General features: G+C 55.6%; 1 protein-coding gene across 5 annotated transcripts in view; it reads right to left on the reverse strand.

Moving 5' to 3' along the window:
* Window positions 1–7,020: 7,020 nt before the first annotated feature.
* TNFRSF8 (TNF receptor superfamily member 8) overlaps window positions 7,021–20,907 on the reverse strand; it is a 58,846-nt gene continuing 44,959 nt past the window's right edge. For all 5 annotated transcript variants that reach the window (XM_029949281.1, XM_029949278.1, XM_029949277.1 and 2 more), the window contains 3 exons: window positions 15,422–15,447; window positions 12,677–12,881; window positions 7,021–9,159 (listed from right to left, as the gene is read on the reverse strand). In XM_029949281.1, the coding sequence (XP_029805141.1) occupies window positions 8,915–9,159; window positions 12,677–12,881; window positions 15,422–15,447 (476 nt within the window). In that variant the 3' untranslated portion in view covers window positions 7,021–8,914. The remainder of the gene's footprint in view (window positions 9,160–12,676; window positions 12,882–15,421; window positions 15,448–20,907) is intronic.

Here is a 20,907-nt window from a genome sequence, read left to right on the forward strand (position 1 = left end):
TGGAGCCCTGCCCCCCTGTCCCCTGGTGCTCGGGGGGAAGGTCTGCCTGTGAAGTTCCCAAGTGCTCAGTCCCTCTCCTCCCGTCACACTCAGAGGAAAGCCCCCGCAGCCCGTTTCCCCTGCAGTTCCCCCACCCTCATGAGGTGGTGGCAACTTCCCGCCAAGGACACGGCCCGGCCCCTCCAGCCTCCCTCCCAGCGCCTGCAGACGCTGCCTCCACCATCTCCACCTTCCTCCTGAGAGGCCCAGAGATGGGAGCTCAGAGAGGCAGCGTCTGCCCAGACTCACAGATGCCCCCGTCCCGCTGCTCGCGCAAGGTCCGAATTTCTCACCCCGCCCCCTGACCTGTACCAAATCCCCAAGCCCTTGGCCGCACCCCTGAGCCACACTAGGGGCCCTACATGCCACTGGGGTTTTTATCTTCAGAGCGGTTACCGCTGAGTAACGTTGTCTCATGCTCTATCGTCCCCCCATGAGGGCAGGGCTATGTCCCCAGCACCCAGCAGCCCGCACAGTTAGAGGTCATTATTTCACAAACCAATAAATGAGCTTAATCTTTGCAACCTCCCTTTGGGACAGGTAGTCTTCTCAAACCCATTCCACAGAGGAGGTAGTAGAGGCCCCCCCATCCAGGCGAGGGGCCACGCCGTGGTCGCGAGAGCCCCACGCTTACCTCAGTCCCGGCAACAGTCACAGCCCCAGCCACTGCCTGACTCCAGCAGGCCTCTGCGGTCAGCCTGGGCTCCCGGGGAGCAGCACTGTCAATCCCAGTCCTCTCCCGGCCCACGGCGTTTCCCAACACAGTCCCTGCCACACAGTAGGTGCTGTGGACAGGTCTGCTGCTCAAATCACTCAGCTAAATGAATGAACACATTCTTCTTTTCCACACAGAGGTATTGCTCGTGAGCCTTCTGGAACTTGACCTCCAACCCTCTTCACAGTCAGTGCTACGGGAACTTGGAGGACACAGGGGTCCTGGTCCCGGCCAGTCCTGGAAGGCTTTCTGGAGGGGAGGAAGTATGGGAGCTGGGGCACTGGGCTGAGATTTCATGGCGAGATGTGTCCTCTGTATTTGGTGTCAGGGGCAGGTGTGGTGGAATCGGGAGATAGGACACAGCTGGCTTTCAGAGTGGTTTGGATCCAGGAGCCATGGGAGGTTGACACGCCTGTGAGGGCTGGATGGGCAGACTTGAGCCTGTAGGTACTAGGGAGACATTGAAGGTTGTATGAGAGAACAGCCCAGTTGGAGCTGGCTTCCAAAAGGAAGGATGGAAGCCAGGAGGCAAACGTCGTCCACTATACAGTTTTTGAGCCTGGCAGAAGCCTGGGGAATGTTCTGCAGGGTCTGGACTCCAGCGTGATGACCCCAGCCTCAGCGACAATAGAACAATGGTTGGGAACTTGGACCCCAGCCAAATGGCCTGGGTTTTGAATGCCTGCTGCACCACTTAGCAGCCGTGTGACCTCAGGCAAGTGACAGAATTACCGGTGCCTCTGTTTCCTCACTCGTAACACAGAGTACTAATAGCAATCACTTCCTAGGGCACCGTGGGGTTCAAATGAGAACACAGAGAGCCTCAGCAAGCAAGAGTCCGAACTGCCTTCCTGGGTGGCAGGGATGAAGCCCGTACGTCTCGTCAGAGCCCAGCTCACGGGGGTGGCACGGGGGTCTCCGAGAACTTTCAATGAATGAATCTGGCCCAGGGGACGGTGGCCCATCTCCAGGGTGTCCCAGAGTTCGCAGGGGTCTTCTGCCTGAAGTGAGGGGCCCTCCCTCGACACCTGGCTCGACACCGAAGCTGTGGGTATTTCCTGAGTGGTGTGATCGCAATGAAAAATAGGCCTGCGACACCCTCTTGCATCACCTGCCCACAGCTCTCTGTGACTTCCTGACCAGGCTGTGTGCAGCCCCGGCGCGCGGGGTGCGGGTGGGGGAGAGGGCCATCCTCGGAAGGTGCCAGACACTGCCCCCTTTTCAGGGGAGACCCAGCAAGACCCCTTGCAGCCTCAGTTTCCCCATCTGGAAACTGGGGTCATGGAGCTGATTATTTTGAATGCCTCCAACGTTCTGGAGTCAAACAGATGTAGGCTCGCCTTCCAGCTCTGTCTCATTCTGACTGCACAGGTCAGGTCGTCCCCATGGTCAGAGCTCACACTCCGGAGACAGACAAACTCGAATTCAAATTCCATCCAGGTGACCTTGGACAGGTTATATTTAGCTTCCTTGAGGCAGCTCTGGGAGCAGTGAGGGTTGAATTACTGGGAACATGAACTGAGGCAATACATAAAGTATTAACACAGAGCCGGTCACATAGTAAGATATCAAAACTCGTTGACCTCCTATTGCGGCCGGGGGGAGGGGGTCTACATCCCCTCACCTTGAATCTGGGCTTGGTGGTCGCCTGACCAATAGACTGTGGCCAGGGTGATGCCGGGCCCGTTTCTGGGTCCAGATCGTAGGAACCTGGCGGGTCCTATTTCCTACGCCGGGGTGGCGTGTTCTAGGAACACAGGGGAGGCCTGTGGGGAGAAACCCATAGGCTCCCCCCGGCCAGCCGCGCGGCGCCGGTGGGAACCGGGCTGGGCTTTCCTGCCAAGGCCCGGCCACGCTGCAGATCTGTGAGCGCAATCAATGGTGGATGCTGTGTTACGTCACTACGTTTGGAGGTGGTTTGTGATGTAGCAAGAGAGAACCAGGACAGGTAAGGTCAGTGACCAGCCGTTCAACGTTTTTGAAAACTGGGGTCCAGCGAGCTCATCTACGCTCACGGTCATGGGGAGGGTAAGTGGCAATGTATGGAAAGTGCCTTGGCATGGAGAAAGTTCCTGACAGCTCCACTGCCCCTTATGCAGAATCGGCTACGTAATTTGTGAGACCCCAATGGATAAATAAATGCAGGGCCCCCTGTTCAAAAACTAGTAATTGATCAGACGACACAGCAGAGCAGAAAAGGCGGCACCGGCCCCTCGCGGCAGCAGCCCGGTGACCGACAAGCCGCGTGCCCGTGCAGCCAGGCTCCTGCGGTGCTCTCGGCTGACTGTGGCAACTACTTCAGCTCCTGCAAAGCTGCCTTATAAATAGGAACCCAGCTCACTCACCACAGTTACTTTTAACACCAAATGAAAAACAAAAACAAAAAACCGTAAGAATGAAAGTCAGCAAGTATCTTTACTTGTGCACTTGGACAGAGCAGTGATTTCCACCCCCCACCCTCTCTCCACCACCGGGACCTTGGGCAAACTGCTTTACCTCTGCAGGGCTCAGTTCTCAGTTTTCCCATCTGTGAAGTGGGGAGGCTTGTTCTCGACCCTCTTCCTTCCAGGACTCCTCCGGGGCATGGGGCAGAGAGCGGGCTCAAGGGGTGACTGAGGATGCCCAAGGCAATACAGAGGTCAGCCAGTTCTCCAGCAGACGCTCCTGCACTGCCTACCCTCCCGGCCCTGGGTCGCCCCTGACCGCAGAATCAGGGACAGAGCAGGGGGAGCAGCTCCAAGAAGAGAGGCTCTGACTGGGCTGGCCTTGTGTCCGTTCGCCTCACCAGGGGACTCAGAAAGCCACAGCTGGCCTGCCGCTTGACCTCGGGCAGGTTACCCGGCCTCCTGTGACCACGGCTGCCTCCCCAGAAGAGGAGGAATAAAGCAACCTCCATCCCCTCTCCCAGCTGTGGGGAGTTGGGAGGCGGAAGGAAATGTGTCCAGAGGGCACGGCGCCAGATGACAGCTCTGATATAAACACGGCCCGAGCACAGGGGCAGCCCGCAAACACGGGCGGGAGGGGACTTACTGGCTGTGTGACAGTGGGTCAGTTTGTCCACCTCTCTGAGCCGCAGTCTGTGAAAGAGAGCGCTGATGCTCAGCTTTTCAGCTATCATCACAAAGCTCAAATACGGAAGGAATGTAGAACGGCTGCAGCCAACTATATGCCTCCTGGGATACCTCCTCGGACTGCCTGGAGGTAGCACCAGGCCGAGCACTTGACCCGTGTTGCCGCTGGGCCGCACCACCACCTCCTAAGGTAGTGGTTGTGTCCATTTTGCGGATTGGGAAACGGAAGGTGAAGGCGCTCAAGGGCTTTGCTGGAGGCCCTGTGGCTGGACCCGCTTGAGCAGGAGGGGAGCCCTGGGGATGAAACAAGCGGCTGAGGACGGAAGCGCAGGCCGGGGCTCGGGGAGACCCCGCGCCCTACACCCAAACACAAACAAGGGCTCCAGTCTCCCCCAGGAATGTTTGGTGTGGTTTTTACATTCCTGGAAGACACCTAGAGAAAGGAGAAGCCAGACTGACGGACGGCCAGCCTGCGGCCGTGACCAGCTGTGGTGACGGATACTCATCAGGAGCGTCGTCTTCGCTCTCCGTCCGGAGAACGCCCACCCCGCCGCTTCCTGGCTGCCGGCAACCGCTGCCCTTGCCCAGGCTTCCCTCAGAAATAGGTTAAAACAGCTTTGCTGCCTCTCCTTTGGCCCTTCACGCCTGTTCCTGAGATAATACCAGGATGTTTATTGTTCTAATAGGAGAAAAACAGAAATAATGTTTTTCCGATAAAATCTAAGTGCCTGACGGCAGCCCAGCAGACCCCCTGTGGCCTGGCCCGCTGGCTTCCCCTTTTACCTCCTGCTTTTCTCGGCCCTGCTCACTACGCTTCTCCCACTGTGCTGTGCTTCCAGAATCTTTTTTTTTTTTTTTTTTTTTGAGAGAGCGAGCAAGCAGGTCAGAGAAAGGCCGAGAAAGAGCAAGAATCCCAAGCAGGCTGTGCACCATCAGTACAGAGCCCGATGCAGGACTCAAACTCACAAACTGCAAGATCATGATCTGAGCTGAAATCAAGAGTTGGACACTTAAGGGACAGAGCCACCCAGATGCCCCGTGCTACCTGAATCTCCAGGCCTTTCCCACCTCACTTTGTGGTTGCTATTCCCCTCACTGGCCGGAATGTTCTGCCACCAGGTTCCCAGACCCCCTCTTGACAACTCAGGTTGAGCTCAGAGGGCGCCTCCTCAGAGAAGACTTCCACTCTGAGTCACCGTTCCCCTCCAGACACTGGACCACAGGCCCCCTACTGGGGCTTCTTATGACACACAGTAGGGGTAATTCTGGAATGATCTGTTATGCACAATCATCAGTCTCCATCCACTGGACCCACAGGAGCAAGTCTGAGCGTAAAACAGACAGACCTACACGTTGCCAGGTCCCTCTGCAGCTAGACTTGGGCCTGGTTCACCATAGGTGTTTTCAGAAGGAAAGGGGGCAGGAAGAATGCGGGGGTGGGGGGCCACTCAAAAAAAGATCTTGAGCAGCAATCCAGTGCAGCCTGGAAGGCACTAGAACCAAGAGCAGGACGTCCCCTGCAGAGGGACCCAGAGCACATTGCAAATGCCCAGAGTTCCACACACCTAATAAACAGCCCAGGCCCATGACTGTGGTGTGAGGGGTTCTCTGGGGCACCCCACAGAGCAAGAAGGGGTCTATTCACTGCGGGGTGCCCACGGCAACCTGGCCCCAAGGGAGGGCCTGAAAGCCCGGGTTAACCTTACTGGAGTGAACACAGGCTTGATGGAACCAACGACCAATTACACCGCCCTTCTGAAGATGACCTGCTTGCGGGTTGGAAGGAACTGAATTCTGCCAGCCTAGGAAGGGCTCGCTCTTGGCAAGTGGCAGCCAGGCCGCACCCATGACTGAAGCTTCCATGCAGCAAGCACGATCCATGTATCAGGTAGCGTCTAATGGAACCCCATGACCCAACCGGAGAGGGACTGACACTTTCACCTCGAAGACCAGGAAACTGCGTTAGGGAGATCGAGGCACAGAACCAAGATTGCCCATCTGGTAAGTGGCAGAGCTGGGATTCGAACCCAAGTCTGACCCCAGGACCCATCCACACCTGCACACTGCTGCTGTTCTGTACCCATGCCCGAGTGCAGACCTCCCTGCCTGCCCCTCGCTCTCCACCACTGGCGACCTGCACTCCTCTGGCCCCTGGGCACGGCCCCAGGGTGTGCACCCAGCATGGGGTGCTGGCCCAGGGCGAGGGGCCTGGGGGAGCGTGCAGGAGCCCATGGTGGGCTCTGCCAACTCGTTAGGCCCACAGTGCGGACCTCAAAGCTGTTAGTACCCTCACTTTGGCCCACAATCAAGCACTATTTCCCCACTTACATTTTGTCTCAGCCCCCACCCCTCTCGCCCTCCACTTCCCCCACTGTTAGCAGATTTTCATTTCTGTTTAGCCCAACAGCCCAGTTCCCAGACTCTGGTCTTCAGGATCTCCCCCCCGGGGAGGGGTGAGAGGAGACAGAGGTCTCTTGTTCCATTCTGGGGACTGGCCCTGGCCTTATGGATTCTCAGAACCTAATACAGCTTGCAACCTACCAGACTGCCTTGGGAAATGATAAACTTCCTTCGAGTGCAATAGCTTCCGTAGGACACGTCACTCACATCACTTACCGTCACTCCCTGAACACAACAGTTCAGGAAGCGGGATGTATGTATGCGGGGTGGGGTGGGGGTGGGGGGGATCCTTCCAGCCCAGTAAGTGCTAGCCTGAGAGTTGGAGCCTTGCCTGTCTGCCCACCTGGACATCAGAACAGAGGTTGAGAAGTGGCCCCTAATCACTGGTCAGGACAGGGAAATTCACTGTGGCTCTCAGACCAGCCACACCACAGGCAGGCGCCAGTTAAATGGCTGGGTTGATGTTCAGGTCTGGCAGGAGCTGGAGTCCTGGGGCTGGGGTGGGGGAGGTCTGACCACCGCCCTCTGTCTCCTTCCTCCACCCCACTGAGGAGCCACATTAAGAGGGGGGCCCGCGGCTAGCTGCCTGTTGTGGGGGGCAGTCCCCTCCCAGCTGAGGCCTGAAGTCCAAGTGCCACATTTACCCCTTGGTCCTCCCCTTGGCCCCCCACCCCACCCCTGGCCTTCCTGCTACTAATCTGCAACTCCCTTTTCTCAAGTGTGCGACTGCTCAGCCCATCCCAGAGAGAAGGTGGTCCCTGGGAAGCCAGAGATCTTTCTGCAAACACCCGAAGGGAGACTTACTACGAGAGACTTTATTTTGCATATCCCGGGGGGGACAGGTTCTAGGCCCAGGGAGGAGGAGTTACTGGGAGGAAGGGCCGCCTCAGCAGAGAGCGGGCTCTCGGTCACCTGAGGGTGGGCGCCGGGTGGATGGGTGAAGAGGGACCCGCCTGCCCCCCAGGGAGACAGGCTGCACAGATGCTTCCTGCTCGGAGGTTCTCAAATACTCTTAATCCCAAAGATAGTTTCCTGAGGCTTACAATTAGTTTTCTTAAGGGACCTTACTGATTTTCTGAGGATCAAAGGTTTTGGAGGCTCGAAAGTTTTGTGAGGGGACTTTGGGCAAGGGGTGCTCCATTTCATTAGACATGGGTCATATCTTCAAGTCAAGATGGCCAGAACCCTGCTGGGCAGGGGCAGCGGGTCCTCGAGGCCCCTAGGAGCCGAAGCTCCAGGCGCAGCGTGCCCGTACTGTCACTAAAATCTCATGTCAAGTCCTCCAGGTTCTGATGTGTCTGTCCGCGTCCTCGCCTCTCCAACCTTTCCCCCAAACATTCAACAGTTTCAGAAACTACCCTTGTGATTCCGGACCCAGCCTCGACTTCCTCCAGAGAGCGAGCAGGCTGGCGAGTAAACAGCAGCTTTCCCGGCCTGGCCTCCAGTGGGTAATTCCAGGAGCCTCCAGGCGGCTGAGGCTCAGCGCCCTGGGCCGTGGCAGACCTGTCCTCTGCCCGCAGGCCCCTCTCAGGCCCCTGGTTTGTTTTCAGGAGTCTGGACGCCCCGGGAGAGCAGGCCAGCAGGCCCAGGGGGGGCAGCTTTACTCTTTCTCGTGAAATGCAACGATCCTGAAATCCGGACTGAACTACTTGCTCTTCTGAGAATCCAGAAGGCGGCATCTGAATGCCCAGGCAAAACTGAGTTACTTTTTGACATCCATATCCCCGCCACTGGGGGTGCTGAGCAGTGGGAGCCCGAGGGCAGGGCGGGGCCGCCCGGATCTAGAAGCATGGCTGATCTGGGAAGGACGAATCTTCAGGTCCCAGGTCACAGCAGGGGGGTGCCCACAGGCAGGCAAGGATCCAGGAAGGGCCCGGCTCCCCTTTACAGGCTCTTCTCCGGGGGCAGCAGTTAGACCTCTCCAGGAGAGACCCTGCAGTTGGAGTGTCTGCAGCCATCTGGGTCCCAAGATGCCCCCCACTGGGAGGACTGGTAGGGATATCTTGAGACAGCTGACCCCAGGCCTCAGCCCACCGTGGGGGCTGCAGCATAGGGAAGGGCTGGTGGCACCAAGAGGTGTTGCTCAGCCCTAGCAGGGCACGTCAGGCTAGGCACGTGCACCTTGGCATCGAGCACAGCGCGGTGGCCGTTGTCAAGATGGGGCCAGCAGCCAATGCCTCATCCCTCGGCTTCCCTGCTGACTCCGGAGAAACCGCCACAGGCGCTGGCTCAGTGCCCACAGGGGCCACGCTACAGTAACCGGGGGCTGCTGACACAGCAGCAAGGTCGGGGGGCATGCTCCTGAGGCCCGGGGTGAGAGAAGCCGGCAGAGGGGTACATGCCTCATGTCCTGTGCCACCAGTGAGCTCCAGCCCTGGTGGTGTGTCTGATACTCAGGGCTCCAAGGGCATCTTCCTGGCGGACGGGAGATGGGCGCCCCGTCCCTGCTGTTTGCCTGGGCTGTCTCCACTGCATGAGCCCAGGCTCCCCTGGGCTCCGGGCTTGGGGGCAGCTGGGTGGGGCGCAACTAGAAACCACCAGAACCCCCTGCCCAGGCTGGTCTTCCACTGGATGCCAGAACCTCAGCTCAGGCCACACGGACTTCTGCCACCAGCCTGGCGCCGCTAGTGCCGCCCTGGCCTCCCAGGGGCCACCCAGCTGCCCTCTTAGCCCCAGCCCTGGCCAGACCTCATTTCTCAGAGACGGTCATGGGCAAGGGGGCCTCCTTTCCTTCCTCTTCTACTGAGAACATGGCATCCCTGCAGCTGCCCAGAGGTGGTTCTGTCTCCTGCTCCGGGAAGTGAGGGGCATGGTCCGCTTCCAGATCCTCCTCAAACTCAGGCCCGGTCGGCCCTGCCAGGCCCCGGCCCTCGGGCACCTCGGTCTTCACGGTCCCCACAATCACTGTGTCAGCCTTCATGATGTAGATTTTCTCTGCAAGGCAAAAGGATGGGCTGAAGTGAGGGCACTGGAGCCCTGGCGGGACGGAGCGAGGAGGCAGAGGAGGGTGCAAGCCCTGTCCCTGTCGCTCCTACTGTGTGGCTTCAGGCAGATGACACACTCCCTGTGATGCACAGTAGGGCCCACCCAACTCACAGGGGTCCTGGGGCCCAAAGGAAAGAAAACAGCTGGAAACCGTGTGCTGAGGAGTTAAAGGCTGGCCTGCCCGCTCCTGGTAGGAGAGGCTCCCCATCTTCTTGGCACTTCGGTGGGAGGTGGTAGGGAAGGGGAGAGTAACTCGGGAGAGAAAGCGAGCCCTGGGGAGAGAAGGGCCAGGGAGCTCCGGAGCAGGTGAGCCAGTGCTGGACCCTGGCCAGACACCTTCCACGCATTCCTCCCAAATGCTCACATCCCTGCTGCCAGGGGGAAAGTCTAGGGTTGTCCCCGTGGACAGAAAAAACACCTAAAGCCCCGAAAGGTTAAAAGGCCCAAAGTCACCAGGTAGTTAGAAGTCTCAGAAAAACACCCACCTAACTGACCGCCCTTTCCACTCTTATCCACGTGCCTAAATCAGAAACCTGGGTGCCTGCTTGTCCCGGTGTGCCTGGGGGTACTCCTGGGAGATGGCAGTGACAGTCCTGTGCCCCATGAGCCTCTTAAGCCGGGTAAACGCAGACAACTGGTCACATTCTACTGAGACCTCAGCCCCACTGATAACTAGCAGCAGCCTGGGAGTCTTTCTCAGGCCCTATTTCAGGTGTTTATTCCTCGCTGCTGACCGTCCACCGGAGGCCTTCACAGCTGTGTCTGACTGGCACATAGTAGGGCAGCTTATGTATGTTGCTTGGATGCATCAGCAGCCCAGCCCATCAGAGGCATGATCCCCTGTGGCCCTCACCACAGTCTGTGGCTCGGCCTTTGGAGGCTCAGGGGACCTAAGTCAGCTGCACAAGAAGCTGAGAAGTGAGCCGCCTTCAGCCGGCCTTGCACTCAGGGCAGGCCCTGGACTGTCTCCAGAGTCTGAATGAGGAAGCTGGAGAGGGAACCTGAAAGCTGGGTGGAGCAGTGCTGGGACCCCTGCCTCTCCTGGTAACCCAGTGATGCCCTCTGATTCAGGAACCCCCGCCCTAAGATCTTCAAGGGCCTGTACTGGCCCCCACATTGCATATAGCTGGCTCTTCTGTTTTGGTGTTTAGTATCTCCAGGAAAGAGGGAAGTACTCATACTGCAGTGAGGACTACAGGATAAGCTAGTGTGGGAAGCTGAGGACTGGGTGCCCCACACCCACACCAAGAGAGAGAACAGGGCCCCAGGCCCCAAACACACACCCTCCTGAAGGCCCTGGGCCCTGGGAGGCTGATCGGAGGGGCTAGGAAGATACACGAGCCAGAGGTGGTGAGAGGGGGGAACACTGGGAAGCGAGAGAGGGCACTGAGGAGCCAGACAGGCTAGAGGAGGAGATGAGGCATAGGAGGGCAGGGAGGGAGAGAAAAGGGGGTGGGTGTGTCCAGGCAGAAGAAGCCAAAGCTGGGGCCCAGGCTAGCGCCCTCTCACATTCCACAGGTCCTGACTGCTCCGATTCTGTCCCTCATCACAGGACTGCCCACCCCCCAGCTGGGAGGGCAAAGGGGGGGTCTTCCAGGAGCTGCTTGGACTTTGTGCCCCACCCAGGGCTCTAGAACCCAGAGAAGTCATCTTGGTGTGGTGGGAAGTGAAGGGGCTCCCCCTGCTTGGTGCCCTGGGGGTGACGAATAAAGCTCAGGCCAGTTTGGTACCCCAGGGGTACTGGACAGAGACATTGGGGCAGCAGGGGCCCCTTGGAGATGGGGTCAGAAGGACAAAAAGCTCCAGAGAGGCCCTCCAAGGCCTCCTCTCCCAACTACCACACTCGCCAGCAAGGCTGACAGGCCAGCTGGGGCAGGCCGCCCGCTCGCAGGACATCCTGGGGGCCTGGTACCTCCCTCCACCTGCCCCTGCGGCTCCGGGCACTGCCCTAGGCAGGGATTCAACCGTTCAAAGTAGGACTTCTTAGGAAATTTAAAGGAGATGCCTTTGGTGGTGTTTTCCCAAATAACCCTCTTTAAAAAACAAACTTGCTGAGAGCTACAATTCCAAAAGTTTGTTTCATATGAAAGACTCAGCCCCAAAGAGTTCAATCCACCAACACCTGCGACAGAAATGTGTGGGACAATTACAAATGCCTCTGGTATTATCCTAGCAATGGTTAATCCTCCAGAGAGGACGGAGATAGAGGTCACTAAGGCCCTGCCCTCAGGATGCTCACGGCCACGTTGGGGAGGAGTGCGGGGAGGGGGCTGCTGGGGGAAGGGAAGCTGCAAACACAATTACGCTGCTGGGTGCTGAGGATCCTAGGTCCGGAGGCCTGGGGTCTGGGGTAGCACAGCAGAAGGGCATCTTGTCTCGACAGGAGAGTGGAGAGGGCCAGGAAGACTTCCTGGAGGAGGGGCCTCAGGACCTCAGGAATTGACTAGATTTAAAGAAGGAATTACCCATCCAGGGAGAGGGACAGAGAAGCTCAGGAGGGAGGGAGGGCTCTGTGAACTCCGGAAACTGCCAGTGGAGAGGAGAAGCAGACCCGTGAGGGCAGGTGGCAGGCGAGTCTGGTGGGGAGGAGGCAGCCTGTGACCAGTCTACAGGCCAGAATGAGTCCTGGAACCCATCCTGAGAGCAACAGGGCCCCCGGCCCCAAGGATTCAGCATGGGTGTAGAATGGACAGGCATATATTTTGGCACAAACACTCCGGGGGTACCAGGGTGGAGAGGAGGAGGAGAGGAGGCAGGGGGAGGGGGAAAGGGCCCTTAGGAAGCCAAAGCGGAGGGTCTGCCTGAGTGTGAGGGTGGCCGCAGCTCGGGAAGGGCTGGCCTCCAGGCTGCCATGGGCAAGCGGAGGGCTTCGGAGCCCTGCGGGCAGGGGGCCGCGTCCCAGCTCTGCCATCAGCGGCCGAGTGACAGGGGAGATCTCCTCCCGCACCTACGCCCACCCCACAGCTGCAGTGTCCTGCACTGTAAACATGGGAGTCAGATACTGTCCTCAGAAGGCTGTGTGACAATGACAGGCGACTTTCACGTAGGCAAGTGGCAGGTGGTATTGTCACTGGCAGGTCTTCCTCCTGTCCCTTCGGGGGGGCTCTTTGTTGGGGGAGGGGGCGGCGTTCCCATCTCAACTCAACAACAGGCACCAGGCAGGGGGAGACCCCTTCCCCCACCTTCACCCCCACCCACCAGGACAACCTCTCACGCATGATTTCACAAAGTCTCGCAATGGCCCTACGAGGCAGAATGACTACTACCGCGTTTTGCAGAAACGTAAACTGGGGTGACGAGGTGGGACAAGCTTCGTGATCCACCTAGAGGTGCTTCAACTCTCTTGCAAAAAGCACCTCTTGCTTACCGGGGCGGGACCTTCCCGCCCCAGTGTCTCTGGTTCCAGTTAGGGCACTGGACCCTGAGCCAGTGCCCAGCTCCCCCTGCCCCAAATCGGCAGACTCACCGATCCTGTTGTTGGTGGGCTCCGAGGTCACTCGGGGCTCGGGAAGGTCCCTGTGGGGCTCGGGGCTCCCAGCCGGGCTGGCATCCAGCAGCCGCATGCTCTCCAGGTGGGGCCCCCTGTTGGGGCAGGTCTCCACGGCCAGGGGGCTCATTAACCCCAGCTCTTCCGTGCCCAGCTCCGCCACCAATTCGCTCCCCTTCAGCTGCTGTGGACACAATGTGGGCGTGGATGCGGCGGGGGGGGGGGGGGGGGCCCAACCTCCCCTCAGGCTCTGCACTGGGAAGCCCCTGTTTCTTCATCTCTGTAGACCCCAGTGGGTCTCCCCTCTACCTTAAAGTCGTCACACACCACCCAAGGCTTCTCAGCTCTGGGAGCCTGATGTCCCCGTGGAGAGTTTCAGAAGCCATGTGGCTTTTAACTTGTACTAAACAATGACAGTAGCCAGCATCCCGCACGGTGCTCCCCATGTTCGTGGCCCCTGACACTTGTTAATCCTCACAACCACCCTGCAGGGGGCTGATATTAGCCCCTTCCCCATCGTACAGATCAAGAAAGGAGACACAGAGGAGTCAAGGAACTTGCTCAGGTTAGTAAGTGTGTGGGCCGGTACTTGAGCCTGGCGCCCAGCTCCGGAATCCATGCTTATACGTTGGTAAGTGTGCGCCCAGACCCACCCCCAGCTCCCCAGCCCTGACCTCCCGGGAAGGCGGTCGTTTGTGATTACATCACTGTGCTCTGTGCATCTTCAGGGGAATGGTTCAGGTTTTTACTTTTATAGATAAGCATAAGGGAGAAGTGGTCTCAAGAAATGTTCTAAGTTTTTAAAGTTTATTTATTTTTGAGAGAGAGAGAGAGAGAGAGAGCACATGAGTACATAGGGGAGGAACAGAGAGAGAGGGAGACGGAGAGTCCCACAGAGACTCTGTGCTCTGACTCGGGGCTCGATCTCATGAAACATGTGGTCATGACCTAAGCCAAAACCAGGAGTCAGATGCTTAACCCACTGAGCCAACCAGGGGCCCCTCATGAGATGTTCAAATACATACTATTTACCCTCAGCCTTCAAAATGGAATGAGTTTGAGTTATTCACAAAGTATACCTACATAACCCTGAATATTCTTTTATATTACCTTGAAGTCCAAAAGATGGCATTTTAAACAAACTACTATAAAAGCACTCGTGGCCAAAATTAGTTATCTTACAAATCATTAAATGCCTTTTTCATGAAATTTCCTTGTATTGTAATAGCCACTTATCTGACCCAAGCATATTTGAATGTGACCTCCCATAATTTGAAACTGAACTCATACTGTGGTTCTATTACATTTAAAAATTAAATGTGTGTGAAAGTTTGAGTCAAAAGAAAGTCATGGGTGGGGGGCGGGGCGTCTGGGTGGCTCGGTCGGTTAGGCATCTGACTCCTGATTTTGGCTCAGGTTATGATCTCACACTTTCACAGGTCTGAGCCCCACATAAGCTCTGCGATGACAGCAGGGAGCCTGCTTGAGATTCTCCCTCTTTTTCTGCCCGCCCCCCAATCATGCTTTCTCTGTCTCTCTGAAAATAAATAAATAAACTTAAAAATAAAAAGAAGAAAGTCAGAGGGGCACCTGGGTGGCTGAGCCGGTTAAGCATCTGACTCCTGATTTTGCCTCAGGTCATGATCTCACAGTTCAGGGGACTGAGCCCCACACTGGGCTCTGCGCTGACAGTGTGGAGCCTGCCTCGGATTCTCTCCACCCCTCTCTCTCTCTGTTCCTCCCACACTTGCACACACGCCTGCGTGCTCTCTTCCAAAATAAACAAACTTAAGAAAAAAGTCATGGAAGAATTGATAAATGAAAACAAAAATAGGTGAGCCATACACACCTGAGAGCTGTCCCGACGCCCTGCCCCGCCCTGCCCCTTAGCTCTGGGTGGCCATGCCCCTACTCTTAACCCCCAAGGCTGCTCCTGGAGGCTGGGCGCATAGCAGGGTGCCAGGCCAAACCCGGGGAGGACCAGGGGTCAGGGCCCCATCCAGGGTAACCGCAGGATAAGCGGTAAAGTTTGCAAAGCCCCTGGCCTAGCGCCCGCCCACAGCAAGCTGCCTGTAAAAGGCAGATGAAGGGGCCCTCAGAGCTCAGGGTACCAGCTTTGCAGCCACACAGACCAGGGTTCAAGTCAAACTAGGTTCGCTGATCTGCTTTCCAGCTGTGGAACCACCTTTCCCATCTGTGCCTCTGTTTCCTCTTTTGTGAAACGGACCACAGCACCAACATCTGAGTGTTGTAAGGACTACCCAGTTAACTGAGAGGCACAAGGGAGGTGCCTGGCTCCTGGGAAGTGCCCCGTGTGCGATGGCTACATTTTCAGACTCGCGCTGTGGGTCTTTCATCCCAGCTTTGAGGACGAGAGCCATCGAGGAGTGCAGGAGAAAGGGGAGGTAAGTACAGCCTTCCTCGTACCACACCCGGCACCCAGAGTGGCCCAAACCAAATCCACGGCCCTTCTGCAAGAGTCCCTAGCAGGAGGAGCCAGGGGCCAGAGGCTGCTGAGGGGGTGGCCAGCCTCAGCGGCCCCACAGTGCTCAGAGCACCCCATGTGGGACGGACCCAGACTGAGCCTGCAGGGGGTGCCCACACCCCATCACTGTGGGAGGGGCCTGATCCGCCCGCAGCTCTCAGAACCCGCAAGTCTGTTAGCGAGGGAGTCGGACTTAAGGGCACAAAGCCAGGGAGGCAGGGCAAAGGAGGGCTGCTTACCATCAGGTTCCTCCTGGGCCTGGAATCTGCAAAAAGAAACAAAGCAGAGACTTCACCAAGGACGGTCTGGCAGCTACCTGGTCCTGCCCCAGCCCACGCGTGGATGGCAGCTGACACTTATCAGGCCCTCGGCCCGATCCAACCAACAGTGGATGGTTTCAGAGCCTGCGCCCACTCCTGGGCACAGAAGCTCACTTCCCAGCACTCACTCTGAAATGGCAATGGCAGGACTGGGAACCACCTCCCCCCCAGTCACTAAGCCCATCACAGTCCTGAAGCCCTTTCCCAGCCCACCCACTCGGAAGTGGGTCTGTGGCTGCAGCCACTTTCCTTGTAGCCCCCAGGGTCTAGAGAATCCAGAACTCTCCAGAGCCCCACGCAAAGCTCACATGGACAACCTCAGGGCTGGGTGATAGAGAGCAGACGACCGACCCTGAGGACTTCTGCTGAACTCCGCACCAGACAGATTGGAAGCCAGTCGACCCTGGAGGCCTTCTGTGGGGGCTCGGTTTCTATTACACGCGCCTGGAAGAGCCCATGTGACCACCTTCAAGGAAGACAGGTGCTCTTCGTCAGCCCGCCACCCACAGTCCCCATCTGCTGGTCTCAGGAGGCACTGACTCAGTGAGCCTTGGGGCACAACTTCTCATCCCAAACCCTGACCCTTCGTTCCACTTTTCTCTCCTATCAAACACGGGGCCAGGTCATGGCCAAGCTTATGTTGACACATGACCAAGGCCCACCGGCCATATGAAAGGCTGGAGATGGCGCCCAGGCATCTGGTCTACCCCAGGGCACATCAACTCCCAGGCACAGACCGTCCTCTGGGGACACACAACCCTCTGGGGGCCGTCTCAGAGACTTGGACTACACTGCGGTGGGGTGTGCGTACCTGACCAGAGAGCTCTGTTCTGAAAATGCCAGTGAGCTAAGTCCCCTCCAGAGCTCTCTGACTTCAGCAGCTCTGGGAACCAGGAGCCCTGAATCCTAGCTAAAACACTCACTGGAGGTCAACCAGCTATGATAATACAAATAAGGTGGTTTGAACTTGCTGTGTAGACATTAGATCAGTTGGTTTGAACATGCTGTGTAGACATTAGGTCAGTTTGGGGATCTCATGTGTACCTTTTAAGTGACCATCAGCAGTTAAAAAAGTGTATGAAGAGAAAACAAACCCGAATGATGGTCAAAAGGAGAACATGTATAAAATGGCACAATTCTGGATTCTTGATTTAACAAGCGTGCCGAGCTTCCTGCCTCTGGCAGCCAGCATTCCCAGCAGAATGGTCACCTGGCCATGCCTCTAGGGAGCCACTGTCCACGGTCCGAGCCACCACTTTGAGAACTGTTCTCTGGCCTGAGGCAGCTTCCTTTAAGTGTCATCAGTGAGACCTAATCTTTGTCCTTTAAGAGTGGGTTTGAGTTTTGCAAACAGCCGACTTCGATTTGGGTGGCAACAGGGAGAAAGTACAACAAATAAGAAGACAAAATAAAATAAATAAAAGTGATAAAACTCAGTCTTGGAGAGGATGTGGGTAAAAAGGAACGCAGCTTCTCATGCCCTGTGAACTAGTTCCATGTTTCTCAAGAGCCAACTGGCAATGAAAACCTCACACCCTTTGACCCAGTAATCCCCCTTCGGGTGCACGCCCTCAGGAAATGGCCCAAAAGAACACAACAGAGCTGCGCGCAGAGGTGGTATTCATAATAACCAAAACGCTGAAAATGAGCCAGATGCCAAACAATTACGCAGCTTAGCAATCTTGCAGCAGAGGCCTTCCTGGCAGGGAACCCCCAACACATTACTGCACCTTCCTAGCCTTAGTCCTCGTATCTGGAAAATGGGACACGTCATGCCAACTTTGGAGGGGTTTTGTGAAGGTAAGTGAGACCTCAACTGTGAAAGTGCCCAGTGATCCATCACATGGAGAGCGTGTACCTCAATGTGACATGGTAAGAAAGAACCTGAACTCATGCATCTTCCTCCCCCAGATGCATAGCCCAATCTAAGGAGGAAAATATCAGACAAATCGCAACGGGGGGGCGGTCCTGCAACTCCTCAAAACTGGCAAGGTCATCAGGGAGGAGGACGCCTGGGTGGCTCAGTTGGTTAAACGCCCGACTCTTGATTCCAGCTCAGGTCATGATGTCAGGGTCTTGGGATCAAGCCCTGTTGCCCCTCTCCCCTGCTCATGCTCTCTCTCTCCCTCTAAAATAAAAAAATTAAATTAAATTAAAAAAAAACTGCCACGGTCATCAAAAACAGGAAAGTCAGAAACTGTCCCAGCCCAGAGGAGCCCAAGCAGATGCAACAACTAAATGTGATGTGGTTTCCTGGGTGGGAGCCGGGAACAGTAAAAATAAAAGAAAAAAAAAAAGTTGGGTAAAACTAAGTAAACCTAAATAGAGTGTGGGCTTTAGTTAATAGTAATGTATCAATATTAATTTGTTCATTGTGACAAATACACCATATTAACGTAAGATGTTAATAATGGAGGAAACTGGGTATGATAAGGAAACTCTATATTATCTTTCCAAATATCCTATGATTCTAAAACCTCTCTAAAAAATAAAGTCTGTTTAAGATTTTTGAAAACTTAAATGTGAGAAAGGCATGGTTCCCAGGACGCTGCCTGGCATGTAGTGGGTCCCAGGACTTGAATGGGGCTCAGCACTCCATCAGGCCAAAGAGAAAATCAGCATTTGATACTGACTCTTGGAAACAAGCATAACATAACACAAAGGTGAAAAGGCAGGATCCAGGGGCACTAATGCCTGCCTGCAGCTGCTCACAACCCATGTGTGTGCTTTGATTAAAGACCCAGAACCAGTCACACCAAGTACAGAGGTCAGATTTCGTAAGTGCGTTTCCCCTAAAAATGTTTCTTCAGTCTGCTGCCTTCATTTATTTGTTTTCTTGCTTTGGGGAGTTACTGTGATCTTGTAAACACATCTGACACTGCAGGACACGAGTCCAGGGACACACTATGCGTCGCGGGCCCCCCTGGGACAAGTGCATGGTGTGCCCAGGTGACTCTGGGGCCACCATAGCCTAGCATGGGGTTCTGAGGTGCACACTAATGGTCCCTTCCATCTTGGTCACTCTCCCCTTTCAGCCCCAGCCTGATCTGGCCTGGGGTCCTGGCTGCTGTGAAAAGCAAAACAAACCCAGGGAAGAAGTCTGGCACACAGGGTCAGCCAGGCTTGGGCAAGGGCACCCTCAGATTACAATCCAGGCTCCTTGGAGGCATGGCTGATTCCAGGGCCAGGGCAGGACAGTACCAGGTAAGTTGGGATCATCTTAAAGAAGTGCTCAAAAAAGGAAAGGATGGGACAAAAGGACACAGGAGCCACCTTTAGGGCCCCCCGCTGGCCTAATACGAGGAGATTTGAACATCAAATTAAATAATGATGGCAACAGAAGAAAACAGAAATCCGTGAGTCCATGCAGCTATGAATACAAAGGAAAAAGAAGACAGTTTGAGAGGCACCGGTTACTCACGGGACCTCGAGGTGCCTCCCCTGAAAAGTGCTTAGCGCGTGCCAAGGAGAAAAGGGCACCTTGGTGTTGGAGCAGCCTGGCGGGGCAGATGTCACCAGGGGAACTGGGTGTCACCCCTGGGATCTTCCCGCCACCAGAGAAGCATAATCTGACTCCACAATCTCTGGTCGTGAGGACACGTCCAGCAAACCCAAGGTGGGGGACATCCACAAACCCAGGGCTGGGATCCCCCAAAGTGGCAAGGTCACGAACATGGAGGAGGAGACAGGAGTGCACCCAGACTGAAGGAAACTCAAGACACAGGATGACCGGATGCAACACGAAATTCTGAACTGGATTCTTCTGCTCTAAAGGGACGTTGTTGGGATCCATCAAGAAAGTTAGTGGGGTCTGAGAACTAAATGCATCAGTGAATTCTCTGATTTTGATAGTTTCACTACGTTGTCTAAAAATCTGCCCTCATTTGTATGAACACACACTAAAGTATTTGGAGGTGAGAAGGCATTAAGTCGGTAACTTATCTTAAAAGGTTCAGGAAAAATAAGTTCTTTGTACTATAGTGGCGTCTTTTCTGTAAGTTTGAAATTGTTTCAAAACAACACAAAATGTTTTTTAACTTCAACCTGCCTGAAGTAGCAGATATTAACTTTCGTGCTCATTAAAATGAAGATTAAAAGAATTTTAGTCCATGTTTCTCAACCAGGAGCGATTCCCACCCCCAGAAGACAGTCAACAGTACCTGGAGAGGTTTCTGATTGTCACAACTGGGAGGCGCTACTGGTATCTGGTGGGTCTACAGACTGAGGAAACTGCAGAACCTTCTAGAATACACAGGATAGCCCCTACAGCAAAGGATGACCCGGTCCCACATGTCAATAGTGAGAAGCCCTTTGTATAAAAATCTCACCACCAACAGTAATAATATCCTGATTGTACTGCTTATTGACCAAGTGGCCTTAAACAAGTTCCTCCACCTTTCTGTGCCTCAGAGTCCTCATCTGTGAAATGGGACTAAAAATAGATTCCTCACTGACCCACTGTACGTGTTTTGTAAATGCGTGTCACCAAGGATACACGCCCCACGGTCACATCAATTCAAGAGACGCTGGAGCTCCAGAATAGTGAGGGCTGGGCCACCCATTCCCATCCTGCCAGCCTTTCGTCCCCTGAAGGAATGGACACTGGCGTGGCAGCTTGGGAGAGGGACAACCGTTTCTGTACCCAGCAGAGCCACACGGAGGATGACGTGAATACATGAATGAGCAAGCGCATGAACGAAAGCTCCTCACCCTGTTAGCACCCACTGCTCGGGAGGGAATGGGGCACCCACCCCTCTCCTCCCTTCTCACCCTGGGCCCTGGGTGCTTATCTAGGCCTCGCCTTCTTTCTATCTCAGGCCTGGGAACCCAGACCCCACCCCGCCCCCGCCCGCCCAGGGACCTGCCGGAAGCCAGAGGGCCAAAAACAGCCCCAAACAGGATGGCCAGCACTCAGTCTCAGGGCTTGGTTTCTTGCAGGTCTGGCTTCTTGAGGGAAGTGATTTTTTTTTTCTCTCTCTCTTTTTTTGTGTGGCAAAACTGCCATCACGAAGGTTTGAAGAAAAAAAAATAAACTGACGGCAATGGAAATTTTAATACTAGAAAAATGTCAAGAAAGCAAACACAAGTTTCAATGAGACATTACGGCTGACAGCTCATGGAAAAAGGCTTGAAACTATCAAAACACGAAAACCTCCCTTGCTAAGGGAACACATGCACCTGCTGTGAAACTCATCAAATTCAAAACAGGCCTCAGCAGACAGGTTTTGTGCTCAAGTCAAAAGGCGGGCCACAGTGAGGGTCTCCAAGGGTCCTGGGGGGGGGGCTGGGGAGCAAGGGGGTCGTGACCTGGTCCAAGGCTAACCACCGGGCTCATGGGTGGACCCTGGGAATGGACACAGCTTTGGGGGAGGAAGGCGGAGGGGACAGGTCTGCACTCCACAGAC

Source organism: Suricata suricatta, chromosome 8, assembly GCF_006229205.1.
Source record: "Suricata suricatta isolate VVHF042 chromosome 8, meerkat_22Aug2017_6uvM2_HiC, whole genome shotgun sequence".
Taxonomy (NCBI): domain Eukaryota; kingdom Metazoa; phylum Chordata; class Mammalia; order Carnivora; family Herpestidae; genus Suricata; species Suricata suricatta.